This window comes from Maylandia zebra, linkage group LG5, assembly GCF_041146795.1.
Source record: "Maylandia zebra isolate NMK-2024a linkage group LG5, Mzebra_GT3a, whole genome shotgun sequence".
NCBI lineage: Eukaryota > Metazoa > Chordata > Actinopteri > Cichliformes > Cichlidae > Maylandia > Maylandia zebra.
This window is the reverse complement of record NC_135171.1, coordinates 36,270,062-36,287,345: the sequence shown is the minus strand read 5'-3', so window position 1 is coordinate 36,287,345 and position 17,284 is coordinate 36,270,062. Positions and strand designations below refer to the sequence as shown.

Below are 17,284 nucleotides of genomic sequence, written 5' to 3'. Positions count from 1 at the left end.
CTTTAGTATTATATATAATATAATGCAATTATAGAAAGAAACCCATACAAAAACCACAGGATAACCTTTTGAGCTTGTAACAACAGAAACAGACAGTCTTGTTCTGGTCTTCTGAAGTTTTCAACCACATCACACAGGCAGCACATTAAAATCATCCATGTGTCAGCTCACGTCACTCGTTCAGTTCGGGCTTGCACACCAGCAGTTCTTCCACAGTTGCACAACTATTAGGTTCATGGTTGGTGATACATCTGGATTGTCAAACTCTTCTACTGGGACATCTGGACATCTACACTTTTAGTGGTAGTTGTCATGAAGCCATTGCCATTATGATGCAATACTTACAGCTTATAGCTTTTCACATTTAAGCTGCAGTTTGCTGCAGTCTCCCTCACTCATTCTTTCTCCACAGACAAGTTGATATATTCTGTACACAAGCAGTGTTTACTGAATCCATGAGCGGTCAAAGATGAAAAAATTACATTTTAAATGAAATCACGACACAGGGTGTCCTTTTGCCATGATTGCTGTGTAGTAAAGATTGTAGGTCTTTTGATTTCAGTATGTGTGTTAACAAACTTTAAAATATCAGAAAACAGTAGTCTGCTATAGTAAAATCAATACCCAACTTCTCCACTTCTCCATTCCAACTTACATGTTAGATGGAGTGCATACTGTACATGATGAGGTTGTCAGGGTCCCTGCGCAATTATGGACATGTGTGTTTTTGGTGTGCTGTCCCTCATTCTCCCTGCTTGCAGATTTATGTGTGTGTGTGTGTGTGTGTGTGTGTGTGTGTGTGTGTGTGTGTGTGTGTGTGTGTGTGTGTGTGGATGCCGGTGTTTCTGAGAGCACCTGTTTATAGGCACCTTCAGGCCTGGTGGGTGTGGCCCTGCCAGGCGGTTGGCCACACCTGAAGACCATCACACAGCTGATCAAGCTTTGTAGGAGGAGCTACTTAAGAATGCGTTGGAGATCTCTCCGACGGATCATTGCGTGGTAAATAGTGAATAACTATAAGTGAGCTGAAGAAAGGAATAAACAGCTGGAACAGGAAAACAAAGTCATGACAGTAGTTTGAAGTAGAAAGAAAAATGAAGGACTGCAAAAAAAAAAAGCAACTGGAGGAGAAATTTAAAGCCTTGGAGCAGAAGTATAAATTACTGGAGGAAAACCAAAAAATGGTAGAGGAGAAAGAGAGAAAAAAGAGAAACACAAAGAGTTGAAGATGAGAAATGTATTATGAATTGATGCAGATGTCAGGAGGACAGAAACACAAAAATACTGCATGAGAGGATAATCAGCTGACCTTTCAACTGCAAGTTAGGTTTGTTGACTGACATGGATTTTTAATTTTTCACATTAAAGAATAGAGTTGCGAACACACTCTGTACATGCTAGACGAAAAAGAGTTTGTCTTTATCTCAGTGAGTCTGTCTATACAAATAATCTTCTTTTCCTTGTAATTAACTGAGTATCATAGAGATGGAGGTGAAGCTCTTTGGATTTAAATCTGTTGAAGCTGCATTTGGAACATGAAGAACACTTATCGTTTGCAGTATGTCAGAAAGGGACAACTTGATTATCCAAATGCAGAGCTCAAAGAAGGATTGTCAGTTAGACAAAAATTGTATTATTTTAAAAGGAAGTTTAAAGAGGGTGCTCATGAGGCTTTGGCACATTGGATGAGCTGAGCTGAGCTGATTGCTGGAGTATGGAGATAAGAATGTAGCTCCAGGCTGAACAGGTTTAACTGAAGTACAGTATAGCATGTAGTGTGTAGCTGATAATGCTGGCACAGTGCCATAAGAATACTCTGAGACACATAAAGAAAAGACTGTGAAGTAAAAAGTAAAAAATATTCAAGAAGTGAATGATGGTTTTATTTAAATTATAACTGGAGCTTGAATCTTAATCAAGCAGTCATTCAATTTATTTATAAGCACATTTTAAAAAAACACACAGGTTGACCAAAGTGCTGTACATAGTAAAAAAAAAAAAAAATAGAGAGTAAAAATGTGTTTTCAGATGGGTTTTAAAAATGTGAAGTGTTGGAGAGATCCTCAGGCATGTAAATGGATTGCCCACAGATGCATAATCAGAGCACCAAGTCAATACACACCTATAACAGAAATAAACCAAATAAGGCCAGTGTTGGGAAGGTTACTTTTAAAATGTATTCCACTACAGATTACAGAATACATGCCCCAAAATGTATTTTGTAACGTATTCCGTTACGTTACTTAGTGAGAGTAACGTATTCTGAATACTTTGGATTACTTAATATATTATCATGCTTTTTACAACTACATGAATGTACTATTGCTGTGTGATTTATTAGTATTACTGAAGGTTATTGGCCATAGCAATACTGACTACATTTTTAAATCTTAATATAAAATGTGTAACAGTAGGGTGAACATTACGTAAGGCTGCACTTTTGCAGCGATCTCTTATAGAAAACTATTCCGCGTGTATATAAAACAGGTCCACAGCTCCGAACCGTAAAGGCGTGAAACCGTAAAGGGTCCTCTGGCTACATCACTGTCAGAGGCCATAGGTATTTCTGTATTCTGTATTCTGATGAGCTATGAAACCTGACTGAAACCTCTCAAGTCTTGCAGACTCCCATCTCTGCAGGACCTGTACACCTCCAGGACACTGGGGCGTGCAGCTCGGATCTCAGCTGACCCTTCTCACCCTGGACACAGTCTGTTTGACCTGCTCCCCTCAGGCAGGAGGCTCCGGTCCATTCGCACCAGAACCTCTCGCCATAAGAACAGTTTCTTCCCCTCTGCTGTTGGACTCATGAACAATAACTGTATGACTGTTCCCACCACTAACACATGACCCTACGCTACGTTCACTGCATCATTCCATGTTTGGCACTGATCACAACCTGCACTCATGTATATATCTATCTACTTAGCACTTTTAACTCTTATTCTTATTTTTATTTTCATGTCTATTTAAGCATAATTTATGACAGTATGTTTGCACTGAAGCACCGCAGCAATTTCCTAATGTTCTAAACCTGCTCAACATTTGGCAATAAAACCGATTCTGATTGTGATTCAGATTCTTAGCTGTTTCACAATTACTCTTTCAAAAAAAGAAAACCAAATCTCTAAAGAAATCTCTAGACAGTAGATTTTCCACTTTCATCATATACCTGCTCAACAGAACAATATGACAGCTATTTACTGTAAGACTTGGAGCTATCATCACCACCATATGGCCACACCACTGAAAAGACAAAGCTTTTTTTCACAAGCAGACATAATGATATAAAGGCAATATGGCAGTGTTTTTCTTAGAATATACTTCCCGAGGATCATAATACAGGCTTCTTGACATACCTTGTAAGCTATGTAATATCTGGCAAAAGCGAGTGTTACCATTTGAAACTGTGAATACACTCGCTAGCCTTTAAATATATATATCAATATTATTTACAATTTAACATTTAAATGTTACATAGCAAAAGTACCACTTGAAAAATTGGTATACATTAACACGTGTGTTTTCCTTAGAAAAGGAGAGTCCTTTAAGAAGGACTTAAATGTCATGGTGTATTATTTTGTCCTTATAAATGTATCGTTATGACAAATATTTTTAAGAGGCTGTCAGAACTGGTATCAAAATCTATTTTGATATTCAAGTCTGCATATCCTTCTCTTCTAGGCATGAAGAGACACATCATATTAGTCATATTCAAAACTTCAACTAACCCTGAAAATATCTGACTGCAGGTTGAGTTTTCCAACATCTCCTTATTCTATTCTGCTTCTATATAACCCATCTGACCCTGCCAAGCAAAACCTGTAGGTACACTAATGAGGAATGACATTTTCTTTCTTCCTCAAAGATAGAAGAGCTACCAGCATTCAACAGCAAGTTTTGTAGATTGTTTTTTCAGTTTTGGTCTGATTGTTGAACACATTTAGTTTATATCACAAAAGCATTCTGCATGTCCCCTGAGTGGTTGTGTGGGTTCACTGAAGGACTCTAATCTGCTTGTGAGTGGATGACAGAAGAATGAGTTCAGCCCTGGATCTGAATTGAAGCACTGAAGGTAATAGAGCCTAAAAGAAAGAATGATTAAAAATAAACTTTGAAAGAGAGACTAATTGTATATGAATGTGTATCACTGCATTAGTGTCACTTAGAGATGCATCTGTTTAGTTTATTGCACATCAAGCTCTGGGTCACAGGTGGGCTCGAGATTATCCCAGCATATCCCAGAGAGGTGATATAGCCTGAACACCCTAGTAAGCAATATAAGGCTAGCACTGAGACATGCATCCACACCAATGGGCAATTTAAAATCACAATCAGTTAATCTAACAAAAATATGAAGGGAAAGTGAAACACCCAGGAGATACAGATAAATGCACACAAATCATTCATGCGGAAAACCCTAGGTGACCAGGAGGTTCAAAAATCAGAGCTGTATCTTTGCTCCGATTGGAATAACATCTATGGTATGCCGCAGGTGAAGCCTATCTTTAAAATATATTACTGTGTTTCTTCGTCATATTATGACAAAGACACACAATAAAAACAATAAACATAATAATAGACAAAGAGAATTTGGGCAGCCATTAGCAGTTTTCTTCCTAAAACAAATTTGTTTTATTTTTCCAAATATTTGAATCGCTAATGTTATACTACTTCCTCGCTAACAGTAACGATCCCTGCTGGTGGTGATAGTGTAATTGTTGAAGTGTTGTTAAAATCAGTTTAGCAGAAGCAGCAAATGGCCATGACACAAAAGAAAAACTTGTGTGAATTTTCTTAGAACTGCTGCCTCAATAGTCAATAGATTATGTGTTTCAGATATTTTACTTTACCTCAAATTACTAATGCTTTTAAATACTTTAATGGCCAAATCTTTTATATGCAACACTAAAAAAAAGCACAAAAAAGCAAAAACAAAAAACATAGTGAGGCACATGTGCATTGAAGGACATTTTATTCTGATGGAGTAAGAAACTGAGGTGAATCCAGAGTGTTTCCATGGAGATGATCACTCTTCTCAACCCATGATCTGGCAAAGCAAGGACAAATGAATCATTACATGATTACCACAACAATCAACCTGCACAAAATGCTGCAAAAATATTTGTAAGAATTGAATGGATTAAATTAACTATGAAATCTTCTATTTACTGCATTAGTAAGACTAATAAAACATTACCACACACAGTAACTCAAACACAGTGTTTTAAAATGCTGTGATCTATATTAATGGTTATAAAATACTAACACTGTTCATCCAGCTGATGTAAGCAGAGACGCGGGTGAAGACAGTAGGCTTCCGGTAGGCATTGCAGCCCGAGGAGGACACAAAGCTGGTCACACCATGGACAACATACTGGCCACCAACACTGCAGTTCAGGGGGCCACCAGAGTCACCCTGCATTCGAAAGGTTACATCACAGACAAGCAAAAAAAAATCATTTATGCATTTTGGGTAAAGTCAAGAGCAAATTTGCCAGTGCACTTAACTACTTCCCAACTTCCAATGTCCAGCTAACATCTCACTCAGCCTAAAGCAAGTTTGTGCAGAACACAAGTTTACAACATGCACTTTGTGCAGCTTAAGCACTTGCTTGAATTATTGTAAGTGACTTATGCCCTGCTGAAGCAGCAAGTAATCCCACATGTGCCCCCCAAAATATCTTCCTTGACAGGAAGGGGTCAGCTTCCAACTCAGTGGGAGACATTAAATGTCACTCTGTTACAGTGACATGGGACTGAAATAGAACAACTTCTTTCCAGCGTTTCTTCCTGTCTGTTTATACCCAAACATTTTTTAGGGCTGACACACCTGTTTGCTAAAGAGCTTAAAAAAACAAGGTTCAACGTTTGTTAAATATTACAATGAATGAAGACAGTGTTCATCTTTGTTTGTAGCTAATAATGAAGTTCTAGATTTTAACTCATCTCAACCCTAAAAGGTTATTAACCACATAGCAAACCTATTTTTCTTGCTGATGGTTTATTACAGATTCAAAAGACTTAATAAATTATTTACGCATTACCAACTTAACACTCCTGGATATTACACTTTAAACAACAAAGCGTTGCTAAGTAAAAAGCATGAAACAATCGCTCTGGCCTAAAATACTTCATAATGCTCTTGGCTCACCTGACAGCCAGAATTGCTGCCGCCACCAGCACAAACCATGGTGGTCTTCACTGTGCTCCCCCACCATCCGCTGCTGGAGCAGGTATTGTGGTCAACAACAGGCAGAGAGGCCTGCTTCAGCTGGGCGGAGATCTGACCTCCAGCTGTGTACAGCAGTACAGAAAAAAGACTCACAATACAACTGTGTCTTGAAAAAAATCTGGGTGAAAAAACCCTCTCTTGACTTTATGGTTCTTACAGATTGCTTTCCCATGTATGCTAGCACTGCACCGAATAATTTACTGTATAGTGTAAATGCATGATATCCTTATGTCAGACTCACTCTGGGTGCGACCCCATCCACTGATATAGCAGGGGTTGTTGTTAGGCAAAACCTGGTTAGCAGGAGGCAGAGCGGCGAGCTGGACGTAGTTATTGAGAGTAGCATCAGATGTCAGACGCAGGAGGGCAATGTCATACCTGAGAGACCAGCACACAGTCACTTCAATGAATAACACGTTTTGTTCATCTTCTAAAATATCATTAAGTCTTTAAGGATACAGAATAAATATGCCCCAATTTGCCAATTTTAAAGATTTTACTTGAAAAATATATGCACACCATATATATATAAAATTTGTGCATGCAAATGTGTGTCAGATCATGATATCACTAACCCGCCTGCAACATTGTTGGAGTTCCAACTGGGGTGGACGTAGACCTGACTCACGGTCATGTACTGCTCTGTGCCCTCATGGGTATAGATGTCGTGATCCCCAAGAACAACACGCCAGGTTCTGGGGCTGTGGGAAGATGAAATTTACATCTCTTTAATTATATTATAATAAATCAATAATAATAATAAATCAGTTCACAAAAAAACTATGTAGTTTTTTTGCTAGTTTATTAAATAGAAGACTGATATGCAATAAGAAAAATGTAAAGCCAAGATTTTTTGATGAAGTTAAGTCATAAGAATATCCTGTGTAACACGCACGTGTCCACACAGTGAGCAGCAGTCATGACCCATCCTCTCCTGATCAGGGTCCCTCCACAGGTGTGGTAGTAGGAGCCTCCAGATAGGTACTGAAGACCTATCTGGAATAAAATATGGGTTTACGAAATCTGAAAATCCCTGCATTCTGTTTTGATTTGCATTTTTGGACTTTTTAAAGCATTTGTAAAGTATCAAGTACCTGCCAGGGCCAGGAGTGGGGTCTGGCCACCTCACCACCCACCACTCTCTCCTGTGTACGATCATCCTCCAGAAACCTGGGCTGGGGCTCAGCCAGCACTAGACAAGGTAGAGACATGGAAAGTACAACAGTATGCCATCAAGCGTTCAAGTGATCGAAAAGATTTTTGTCTTTTGCAATAATGTCAAAGGAGAAGAAGACAGTTCTTACCAAGGGCTGCAAGAGAGGTCAGCACAAGAAACCTAAACATGTCTGCAGTTTCCTGAAATCTTCTGCAATGAAGGCTTCCGTCCATGACTCTTTTATACCCTCTAGGCCGTGTGTGTGTGTGTGTGTGTGTGTGTGTGTGTGTGTGTGTGTGTGTGTGTGTGTGTTTGAGAGAGAGCGAGAGAGAGATTGTGTGTAGTGCTCAGCACCAGGCCTTGTCCACCTGTGTCTGTCTCACAGTTATCACTGAAGTGAAGGCCTGCGGATTCATTCATGGAATAGCTGACTCAGCCGCTGAATTCATTATGTTTTTCCATTTACATTAGCAGTTGCTGCTCAGGATTATTTAGTTGGATTCTCTGTGTAAACTAAACTTTAACATTAATGTAATAGTCAGGGAATTTTGGGGTTCTTTGTCTGTGCTGAGGGTAAAACTTGTATAAATTTTAATAGATTGTATGCTTCTCAGAAGTCAACTAACAGTATGCTCTGTTGAGCTGAGTTCAAGTGATTGCATTGGTGATTGAAGAATATCCCATTTTATTCCCTGAAAAAAAGGTTGGGTTGCTTTTGGAGAATGCTATAGGCTATTGTTCAAAACCTGTCAGATCAATTTTAGAGTGTTTAAATTAATCTGAACAGATTATAATCCTGTACACTTCAGAAGTCATCCTGTTTCTTTTATCACCAGACATAGGATCAATAAACATTAGCGGTCCCGTCCCACTGGCAGCCATACATGCCCATAATATTACTTCATCATGTTTGACAGATAATGTGGTGTGCTTTGGTGTGCTCATGAAGTACTCATTTGCTTCTCAGTTTTCTCTTCCCATTATTCGGTAGAAGTAAATTTGGATTTCATCTGCCCAAATAATATTTTCCAGAATTGGGCAGACCCTTTAAGTTATTTTGTGGCTAAATCTAATTTGATATTCCCTTTTTTTGTGTGTGTAAAACAGTGGCTTGCACCTTATTGTAAATCCTCTGCAGAAAGTGATGTAACAATGATTTTGTGGTGGTCCAATGACCCAGTGTTTTGAGTTTTGTGGGTTCATGATTTATTTGTTTTTTAAAAGTGATGTTCTAGTTCTTTACTGTTTCATCCTTTGAGTACAGTTTTGTTTCCTAGCACTTCTGAGTTTTTTGCTATATGTTTCTGGTTCTATTGTCACAGTTCACACTGGCCAACTGTGGGTGTGTGGGGAAGGAAGACCCAAAATGCAGGACTCTGTGCGATGAATGCAGTGCGTTTATTTGCAGTGAAGTAAATAGTACACAACAATAAATCCAACTCCCGTGCTGTGTTTCTTTCAAGTGCTCGTGCTCCGTGTCCCCGCTCCCGTGAAACATTTGCTTGCTGCTCTCCTGTTCCCGCACTCCTGCTGGAAAATCCACAGAGGCAGCTGTTAACATACAACTAAACAGCAACAGACTAGCACTCACTGATTTTGCTGGAATCCCTGACGGGTAGTCACTCAACGATCCAGCGTTGGAGAGAGCTCCACCACACTTTAAAGCGGCTCCTCCAACGAAGCTTGATCAGCTGTGTGATGGTCTTCAGGTGTGGCCAACCACCTGGCAGGGCCACACCCACCAGGCCTGAAGGTGCTCTCAGAAACACCGGCATCCACACACACCTGCCTATACACACGCACACCCACAAGCATGGAACACGAGAACACAGCACAGTGCAGCAAACAAACACCATATACTATAATAATAATAATGAGGATAATAATGGTCCACACTGCTCATGGACCCCGAGTCCCTATAGAACCGGGTCCGTGACAGTTATTCCTTGTTTGATGTTAGTTCCCTTTGGTGTTACTTGCCTGTTCCCCCAGTCATGTCCACACGTCTGTCTGATCTCTTTGAATTCGATCTTTGTGGTTGACTGGTCTGATCGTTTAGTTGTTTCAAGTTTCTTACCTTCTTTGTGGATAAGGTTGCCAGTTTGAAACCTTCTACATTATCTCCCGTTGATCCATTTGTGCATGTTTCCTGTTCAAGTTTGCTTATTTCTTTCCAACCAATTGCTCTACCTGAACTAGGGAAACTCGTGTTAAATGCTAAACTGTGTGGTTCTCCAAATGATATCACTCCTCCCTGTTTTTACTTCTACTGTTGGACCACATATTCTGAACATAATCAATACCATCAATACCAGGCTCTTGTCAGGTCAATCACCAAGTGAGTTTAAGCATGCAGTTATCCATCCCTTACTTAAGAAACCAAGCTCAGACATTTCAGTTATGTTTTATTTATACTTATACTTATTTATACTTATATATACATATATATATAAGTATATATATATATATATATGTATATATAAGTGAGAGAGAGAGAGAGAGAGCTCAGCAGGTCCATATGTATGTAAGTCATATGTCCTAAACAGTTAATGCAATACTACTACTGCAAAGCTACTGTCCAAATACTTTGGTCCTAACTGTAACTCCTGAAAATGCATACATCTCATATTTAGATCATACACAGCAAAATCCGAAGTGTTGATGTGAGTTAAAATTACTGGTGTTAAAAATTTCGAGTTGAAAAGTGTTGGTTTGAGAGTTACAGTAACACTAACGGTGCTGAAAAAGCTCTGTAGCCGGAGTTATTTCAAAGAGTCAATACTATAACACTCATTTGGAGTTGATTTCCACATCCGGGTTTTTCGCGCTCATGGGCATGAGGAGTCCGCCAGAAGTTTGCTGTCAAGATCGAGGAGGTTGTTCAGGTAAGAACTATACAACAAGACCTATGTTATTTTATCATTATTAAATATTGTAACTAACTAGCCTATAACATTATTTATCAGAAGCATGCAATATTTTCCTAATGTGGAGTGTATTCATCTGCGGTAAGAGATGGGATTCGTTAGCTTAGGTAGCTAAACTATCCTCTATAACAAGTTAATATTGCAGCGAAAATAAATGCGTGCTTAATATAATTCTCAATTCTAGTTAGTTCTAATGTCATAAGAGAAATGCTTTCCAGTGTTCAATGCTTATTAAATGAAACGAGGGAGGAGTTAGCTATCCTCTGGATATGTTAAATGTAATGTTAAAATTTGAATTTGTGGTAGCCTAGCTGGCAGCTAAGACAAATGCGTTTAGCCCACTGCTTTTAAGGGAAGGAACATTCGCCTCAGAAATATCCTATTTAAAAGTGAACTAAACAATCACATGGAGACGTTCAAGTCAAGTTTTGGAAAGCGTCAAGATAGGCTAATTACACGTGCTACCAGCGAGTTTAGCAGTAGCCTAGCCTACAAATCTTTGAAGTGGCAGGGGGTTATGGAATTCTGTTAGATGTTAGTGACCAAGCAAGGCGCGCTGCGTTTGTGCATGGATTGCTTGCTAACGGTTAGGATATATCATACATGTTGTAGTAGGGCTGCTCAATTAATCGAATTTTAATCACGATTACGATCTGGGCTTTCAACGATCATTAAAAATGACTGAGCCGATTATTAGCCCCTCCCTCGTGCTTTACTCTCGCGCTGCTCCGTGTGGCAAATCGAGCGCACCTCTCTGCATTTCGAACACGTGTCACAACAATTAAGAGGACGCGAGGGAAGCTCGGAAAGCTAAGCAGAAGTTATTTGGAGAGGAGAGTGACTGCCGTTGGTTGAAAAGAGAGGTAAAAAAAACTTCAGTGGTGTGGAAACATTATGGGTTCGCGGAGTCAGACGTGGATCAAGTAGACATAGTGTGTAAACTTTGCTACAGTGTTGTAGCTGCACCACAGAGCAACACTGCAACGTTCACTAAACATAGATGTTTACATTTTTCATTTATTTTTTATATTGCAAACATTTGCACTGTTATCAGTATTTGCACACTATTTTATATTATTTTTTGACAATCTTTAAAGTCATTATTCAATACATTGTTATTGTTAAATAAATATCGTCAAATAATCGAGATCTCAATTTCAGTGAAAATAATCGTGATTATCATTTTTGCCATAATCGAGCAGCCCTATGTTGTAGTAGGCCTAATCTAAGGGAACATTTTCCCCTTTTCTACAGTTTTAGTGAAATAGGCTACCATCCAGTGTTTAAGACAAAGCGGTATAACGACTGAGGGTCGTTGACGTCGCCTCCACTGATAATCCTAGCATGTCGTGTCACAAAACAACCACCACAAAGTAGCAACTAGCCAGACGGCTGTGCATGTGTCAGAAACTCCCGATATAAATGTAAGACTTGCACTCATTAATTTACAGTATAAGGGATATTTGTTGTCATAAGTGAAAGCGTGATGAAGGCAGGTGTGCGTTCAACAGGAAATTTTATGTGGATTATCATCCTGACATGGTTTAAACAGAGATGCTTTTCCCCAAGTAGGCTACAGCGATTTACTCGCAACATAGCAGAACTAAGTATCTAGCCTGCGTGCAGACGAGAAGATCGCCGTTGTCGTCTTATAAACATGTGGATGGGTGGATAATTCATTGGATGCTATTTCTGTGTACCCAAGTTCAGCTATTTTAGTGCGCAGGGGGAAGCCAAATTATGTTCCTGAGGTTGAAGTGGTCTGTCACCCCTTCACAGATCATCACACAATGTATAGCCTAATATTTTCTTAAAGTTGTCCGGATTTGTTGCCACTTAAGCTATGGTTTAAATATATGGTAAAAAATATTCTGTGCCCCCTTCTCTCCACCAGGTGCTGTTGTAAGACATGTTGCTGAAAGTGAAATACCTCAATGTAAAGAAGTACATTAAATTGCACGCAGGATTCACTTATCTAGAATTCATCAGTGAAGGTAAGATAACCTGGCAGAACAAAATTTGTTGCACATGTATCAGTTCATCATGTTTGCATCTCATCTATTTAAAAAACGAATTAAATGTTAACACATTGTATTTTAATGTGTGACATTAAAAACAGTACAGAGCAGTAGGCCTAGGCCTATATTGTTGCTGCAGACTTGTCTAATTTAACCATTTTAAAGACAGGTAAAACAGCTGTTAATAAATATTAGCTAAATAAAAAAGTCAAAATTAGTTTTTAAAAAAGTTTTTCAGGCATTTTAGGTGACATTATGCTTATCTTTTTGTAAAGCCAAAACCAAGTTTGGACTTCCGGATGCTGCTGACCTTGATATTTTCGATGAAACTGACACAGCTGTCGAAGAAGACATTTTTCTGGAGTTACTGGAGGCCCAACCAGACCTATGCCTGACAATACGTGAAAAGATTTCAGATGAAGGTAAATGTTATCATAACTTAAATTTTCAGAGTATAGCCCACTCAATGTAGAGCCAAGTTCTTTTGCTCTTGATGCAGATGACATTGACCTGTCTTCATGCAATATACATGACAGTGGACAGGGCTGGGTCATATTTGTATAGAATGTTGTCTGAACATGAACATTGAAATTGTGTTATTAATGGCATTGTGGAGTAGCCTAAAGAAAGTTAACCAAATCATCTCTCCCAAAGATTTTTGTCCTTTAGCTCATTCCACACCATCCTCCTCGGATACATTATCTTCCCTCACGGACACTATATCACTTTCATCAAGTGACAGTGACCTCAGGGAAAAGGGCATTCCTGCAGGCCGCAGTAGATCCAGCAAAGACAGTTCTGCACCAAATGTTTCTGTGTCAGAGGCTGCAAAAGAGGTAATTGAGAACAGAAAATGTCTTTTGTATTTTTGAGTTGACACCATTTATACTGTAGATTGTTATACAAATTGAAATTCAAAACATGGTGGTTCCCAACTTGCCCTGTATGAAAAAATGTTAGTAGAAGTTAGTGCTTCTTGCTAGATATGTCTTTCACAGGTTTGTTGACATTCCTCTAAACTTTCACCTTTACTGACAAACAAGTTTTTATTGTTATTATTTTCCCTTTTATATGAGCAGATGGTTAAAAATGCCTTGACTAGGAAACCTGGTGGAGAGGAAATTCTTGAAGAATACAATGCCGAAAATTCACTGAGCCACCGCACCCGGCGGCAGCTTGTTAACATATTGGCAAGTGATATGACTGAGAGACATGGGTAAGAGTAATAGTACCTAATAAAAAAGTAAAGATGGGCCATATGGAATATTCTTGTAATGTATACTGCAGTAAAGACACATACTTCTGATTTAACATTGTCAATTGTATTTCCTCTATAGCAGAATTCCCTCCCGTAAGCAAAAGGAGAAATATGCCCTTGGAATAATTACACTCTTTCCCTCATTGAAGGATCCATTTTCTCCAAACGGCTATGTAAGTCATGCAGTGATTGTAAAACAGCACATTATTTAGTTTTCATCATGGAATAATTACATCAGCTAAATGATTTAAAAGAAAAATCTTAATTCCTCTTTCGTAATAACTATTGTCATAAAACTGTATTGAAATTGTGGATGTTGTTTAACATGTATTGCACCTGTTACATGATAATAGTCCTTGGGTTTCTTTTTGCTGAATCTGCAAAGTCTGTAAGATCGCATTTGATGTTTATTTTTCATCTATGTTTAAATGTGACAGGAGCATTTCTACGACGGAGTGAAAGGCACTGGATATATAGCGTGGCGCCTCAAAACCATGTCCAGGTCTACAACCAAACGGCCAGTGAAGGAAGTCCCAGTGCATCAAGAACAAGGGCCTAAGCGCAGAAGATTAGCAACCACATTGCCTCAGCAACTTGATGGAGATGCCTGCAAGGAGGCCATCTCATTTCTTGTTCACTCTCCTGATGAAGCAAGTGTATTTCAGAAGATGAAAATGACGTTCCAACATCGCCAGGATCTGGTGCATGATCCACAAAGAACTGCAGATGTCTTCAAAACATTTCCACGCTTTTTGGATGTCAAAGGACTAGTAAGTCAAATCACTTGATATTTTCAACTGTTAATCCTTTTTTTTTTGTTTTGCTGATGTGGATGGCAACAGTAAAAGATGTGATCATTGGTCATCCCAGTCAGGCTATATCCCATATTGGTCAAAATCACATTGCAATGTAAACAATGTTGAGCACTGTCTTTATGTCCTGTGTGTATGATGAACAGGTCAATCAAGACTTCCTGCTGCTGTTTGGTGCTGAAACAGCCACCAAGTTGCTTGAGAAGTGGGACATGTCATTCAAGCCAAAGGTTATTAAAGAAGCCAAACAGCTGACTCAGTCAACTGACCTGTGTCGTTTGATAAAAGCTGCTGAGAAACCAACAGAGAGTGATGTAAATGGTAGGCGTCGCACCATGCTTGTTTGATTTTAATAATATTTATTTTTACCTGTCATTTTGAAATTGTTTTATAAATTCAACCATACACAGACTGGGACAGTGACATGGCCTCTCTGCTGCTACTCCTTCAACTTTTGCCACCCACAGCTGGACGAAAGAGGAGAACCAAAATAAGTCCAACTGATGCAGCACACAAAATGGTGCACTTTCACAAGGTAAATATGTTGTCTCACTTTTTAAAATCCTACAAAACACTTTTTCAGTTTTTGCACTTTTTAGTTTTCCTCTCCATGAAGTATGTGTCTTAGTATTTTGTAATAAGTTAGCAAGGCACATAATGTCAAACTGAATGAATGGTTCATACTCAGCAAGTATAAGCTAGGCCTATATGTCAATATCTCATTTGTTTTTAGTCATGCTGCAGCATTGATGAACACTTGCAAGCAAGAGATGGTAAACAACCATACATCCTCGCTGTTGGTCGAACCCAGAACAGCATTGACACCTTCTACATCGCAGTGGACAAACAGCTCATCCCCTGCCAAGCCACCAGCTCACTCAGTGCTTTTGATGAACTTTTCAAATCCCACTACGTGTTCAACTTATCTTACGACGAGTCACTGGTTCATCTCTACAGTTTTGTGCAGACCACCATATTCAACATTGATGCCACCTCAACAGATGAGTCACCACGTGTTCGTGAGTTGCGTGCCAAAATGTTGAATGAGAACCATGTTTAAATGTTTTATCTGTCAAACTCTGCATAGCACCAGTCAGGCTTTGATAAGTCATTTGCGACTAGGTCACAGTTTTTATCCAAGCACCAAATTTAATGACTTGTTCAAATTGTTGTATCCAGGTAGGAACATGATTCCCAAACACCACTTTATGTTGCACTACCCAACTTGCATCAGAAAAATTGGGCCATTATTGCATGTATGGAGCATGAGAGGTGAGGCTAAACATAGGGTGTTCAAAGACACCCTTAAGAACTTTAAGAACATCACAGTGTCACTTGCCAAAAAACATCAAACATCCATAGCATACAAGTGGGAGACATGTCCTTTAAGCCATGTTGAGTATGGGCCCTTGAAATCATTTGATGTTGATAGTGAGGAAAATAGTGAAATGATCTCCCTAGGCTTGCCTGCTGTTGCAGAAGAGGCTTTCGCTGCTAATTGGGTTAACATTAATGGGACTGAGTACAGAACAGGATTGGTCATTTGTTGTGGTTCTGAACATGAGATGCCGGTGTTTTGCAGAATAAAAACAATAGTTTTGGTCAATAGTCACACCTACTTCATAGTTCAGAAGCTTGTGGTTGAAAATTTCAGTGAACATTGCCATGCTTATAAAGTGTTTGAAACGGATGAAAAAGATGTTGTTAAAGCAGACTGTATTGAAATATACAAGCCCTTTGATTTGCAAAGTGCTTATGGTGATGATGATGGTCTGTACATTGTGCCATTATTTTTGTTGTGAACGTATGCTGTATGGTGCTTGGAATTTAATATTTATTAAAATGCTTATGTGACCAATTTTATGTTTTCTCCTTTTATCCTGTAAAGGGACTTAACAAGGACTTTCACTGAATGTAACACAGTAGTCATACAGTAATTGCACTTTAATGCATTTTTGTATTCAGACAATTAATACAGACTAGTATTTAAAAGCTCATATATGTCACTTTAAAGTGCCAAAATAACACTGTAAAAGTTACAGAATAACACTCTAAGTGAAAACAGTCAACACAATCCAGTGTGAAAATAAACACTTAAAAGTGTCATAAATAACACCATAGTTGTTGTGTAGTAACACCCTCAGTGAAAAGAGTTAACCCAAGCCAGTGTAAAAGTGAACACTTATCAGTGTCCTAAAACAACACTATAAATGTTAGGTAGTTACACTCTGAGTGAAGACACTTCACACCATACAGAGTGAAATTTTAACACTATGGGTGTTATATTTTTAACACTACAATGGAGTTAAAATAATAACACTTTGCAAAGTGTTACTTTAACTCTAAACCAGTGAGAATTATATAAACACTGGAAAAGTGTTAACTTTAACACTATAGGAGTTGAATTAACACTGGAGATTTTGCTGTGTACTTAGTCCCTGCTGTTAAAACAGTCTCTATGTAGGTCTTTGTTCCTGTTATTAGTAAGAATGTTTTTGTCACGGTCTGGCTGGCAGACCGTGGGTATGTAGGGAATGAGGACCCAGGCGCGGAGCTCTGAATAACAACAGTGCGTTTATTTACAGTGTGGTAAATATTGATGCACAATTGATCCCCGTGCTCCCCAAGACTCCTGTGTGTGTCTTCCAGTGGCGTCCGTGTTCGTGCTCCCCGCTGTCGTGACTCTGCACACCCTGTGCGTGCTGTCCTTCCTCTCCACGTTCCTCCTGTAGGAAAACAATAGAGGCAGCCGTTAAACACTGACCCCCGCGGGCACACACGATCTGCACCTCCTAAACGCACACTGACATGGGAGACTAACGCAATGATCCCGCGTCGGTGGGAGCTCCAAGACTCTCCTAAGTAGCTCCCCCGATGA

General features: G+C 39.1%; 2 protein-coding genes across 3 annotated transcripts; one reads left to right on the top strand and one right to left on the bottom strand.

The window, feature by feature from the left end:
* Positions 1-4,958: 4,958 nt before the first annotated feature.
* On the bottom strand, positions 4,959-7,644 carry LOC101480856 (elastase-1). The gene is made up of 8 exons (XM_004547624.4): positions 7,540-7,644; positions 7,330-7,427; positions 7,131-7,231; positions 6,811-6,936; positions 6,477-6,613; positions 6,155-6,297; positions 5,270-5,419; positions 4,959-5,050 (listed from the first exon to the last, which is right to left on the bottom strand). Exons 1-8 carry the CDS (start codon positions 7,622-7,624, stop codon positions 5,039-5,041), a joined length of 852 nt encoding a protein of 283 aa, XP_004547681.1. The 5' UTR covers positions 7,625-7,644; the 3' UTR covers positions 4,959-5,038.
* A 2,395-nt stretch (positions 7,645-10,039) lies between these two features.
* LOC112435716 (uncharacterized) lies at positions 10,040-16,269 on the top strand. 2 transcript variants are annotated; one of them, XM_076884291.1, is made up of 10 exons: positions 10,040-10,276; positions 12,213-12,312; positions 12,612-12,758; positions 12,991-13,172; positions 13,416-13,552; positions 13,674-13,767; positions 14,032-14,364; positions 14,553-14,727; positions 14,817-14,941; positions 15,140-16,269. In XM_076884291.1, the coding sequence occupies exons 2-10, from the start codon at positions 12,228-12,230 to the stop codon at positions 15,464-15,466; spliced, it is 1,605 nt and encodes a 534-aa protein (XP_076740406.1). In that variant the 5' UTR covers positions 10,040-10,276; positions 12,213-12,227; the 3' UTR covers positions 15,467-16,269. The 2 variants fall into 2 exon arrangements, with proteins under 2 accessions (XP_076740406.1, XP_076740407.1); XM_076884292.1 differs by having other exon boundaries at positions 10,040-12,312; positions 13,677-13,767.
* The last annotated feature ends 1,015 nt before the right edge of the window (positions 16,270-17,284 follow it).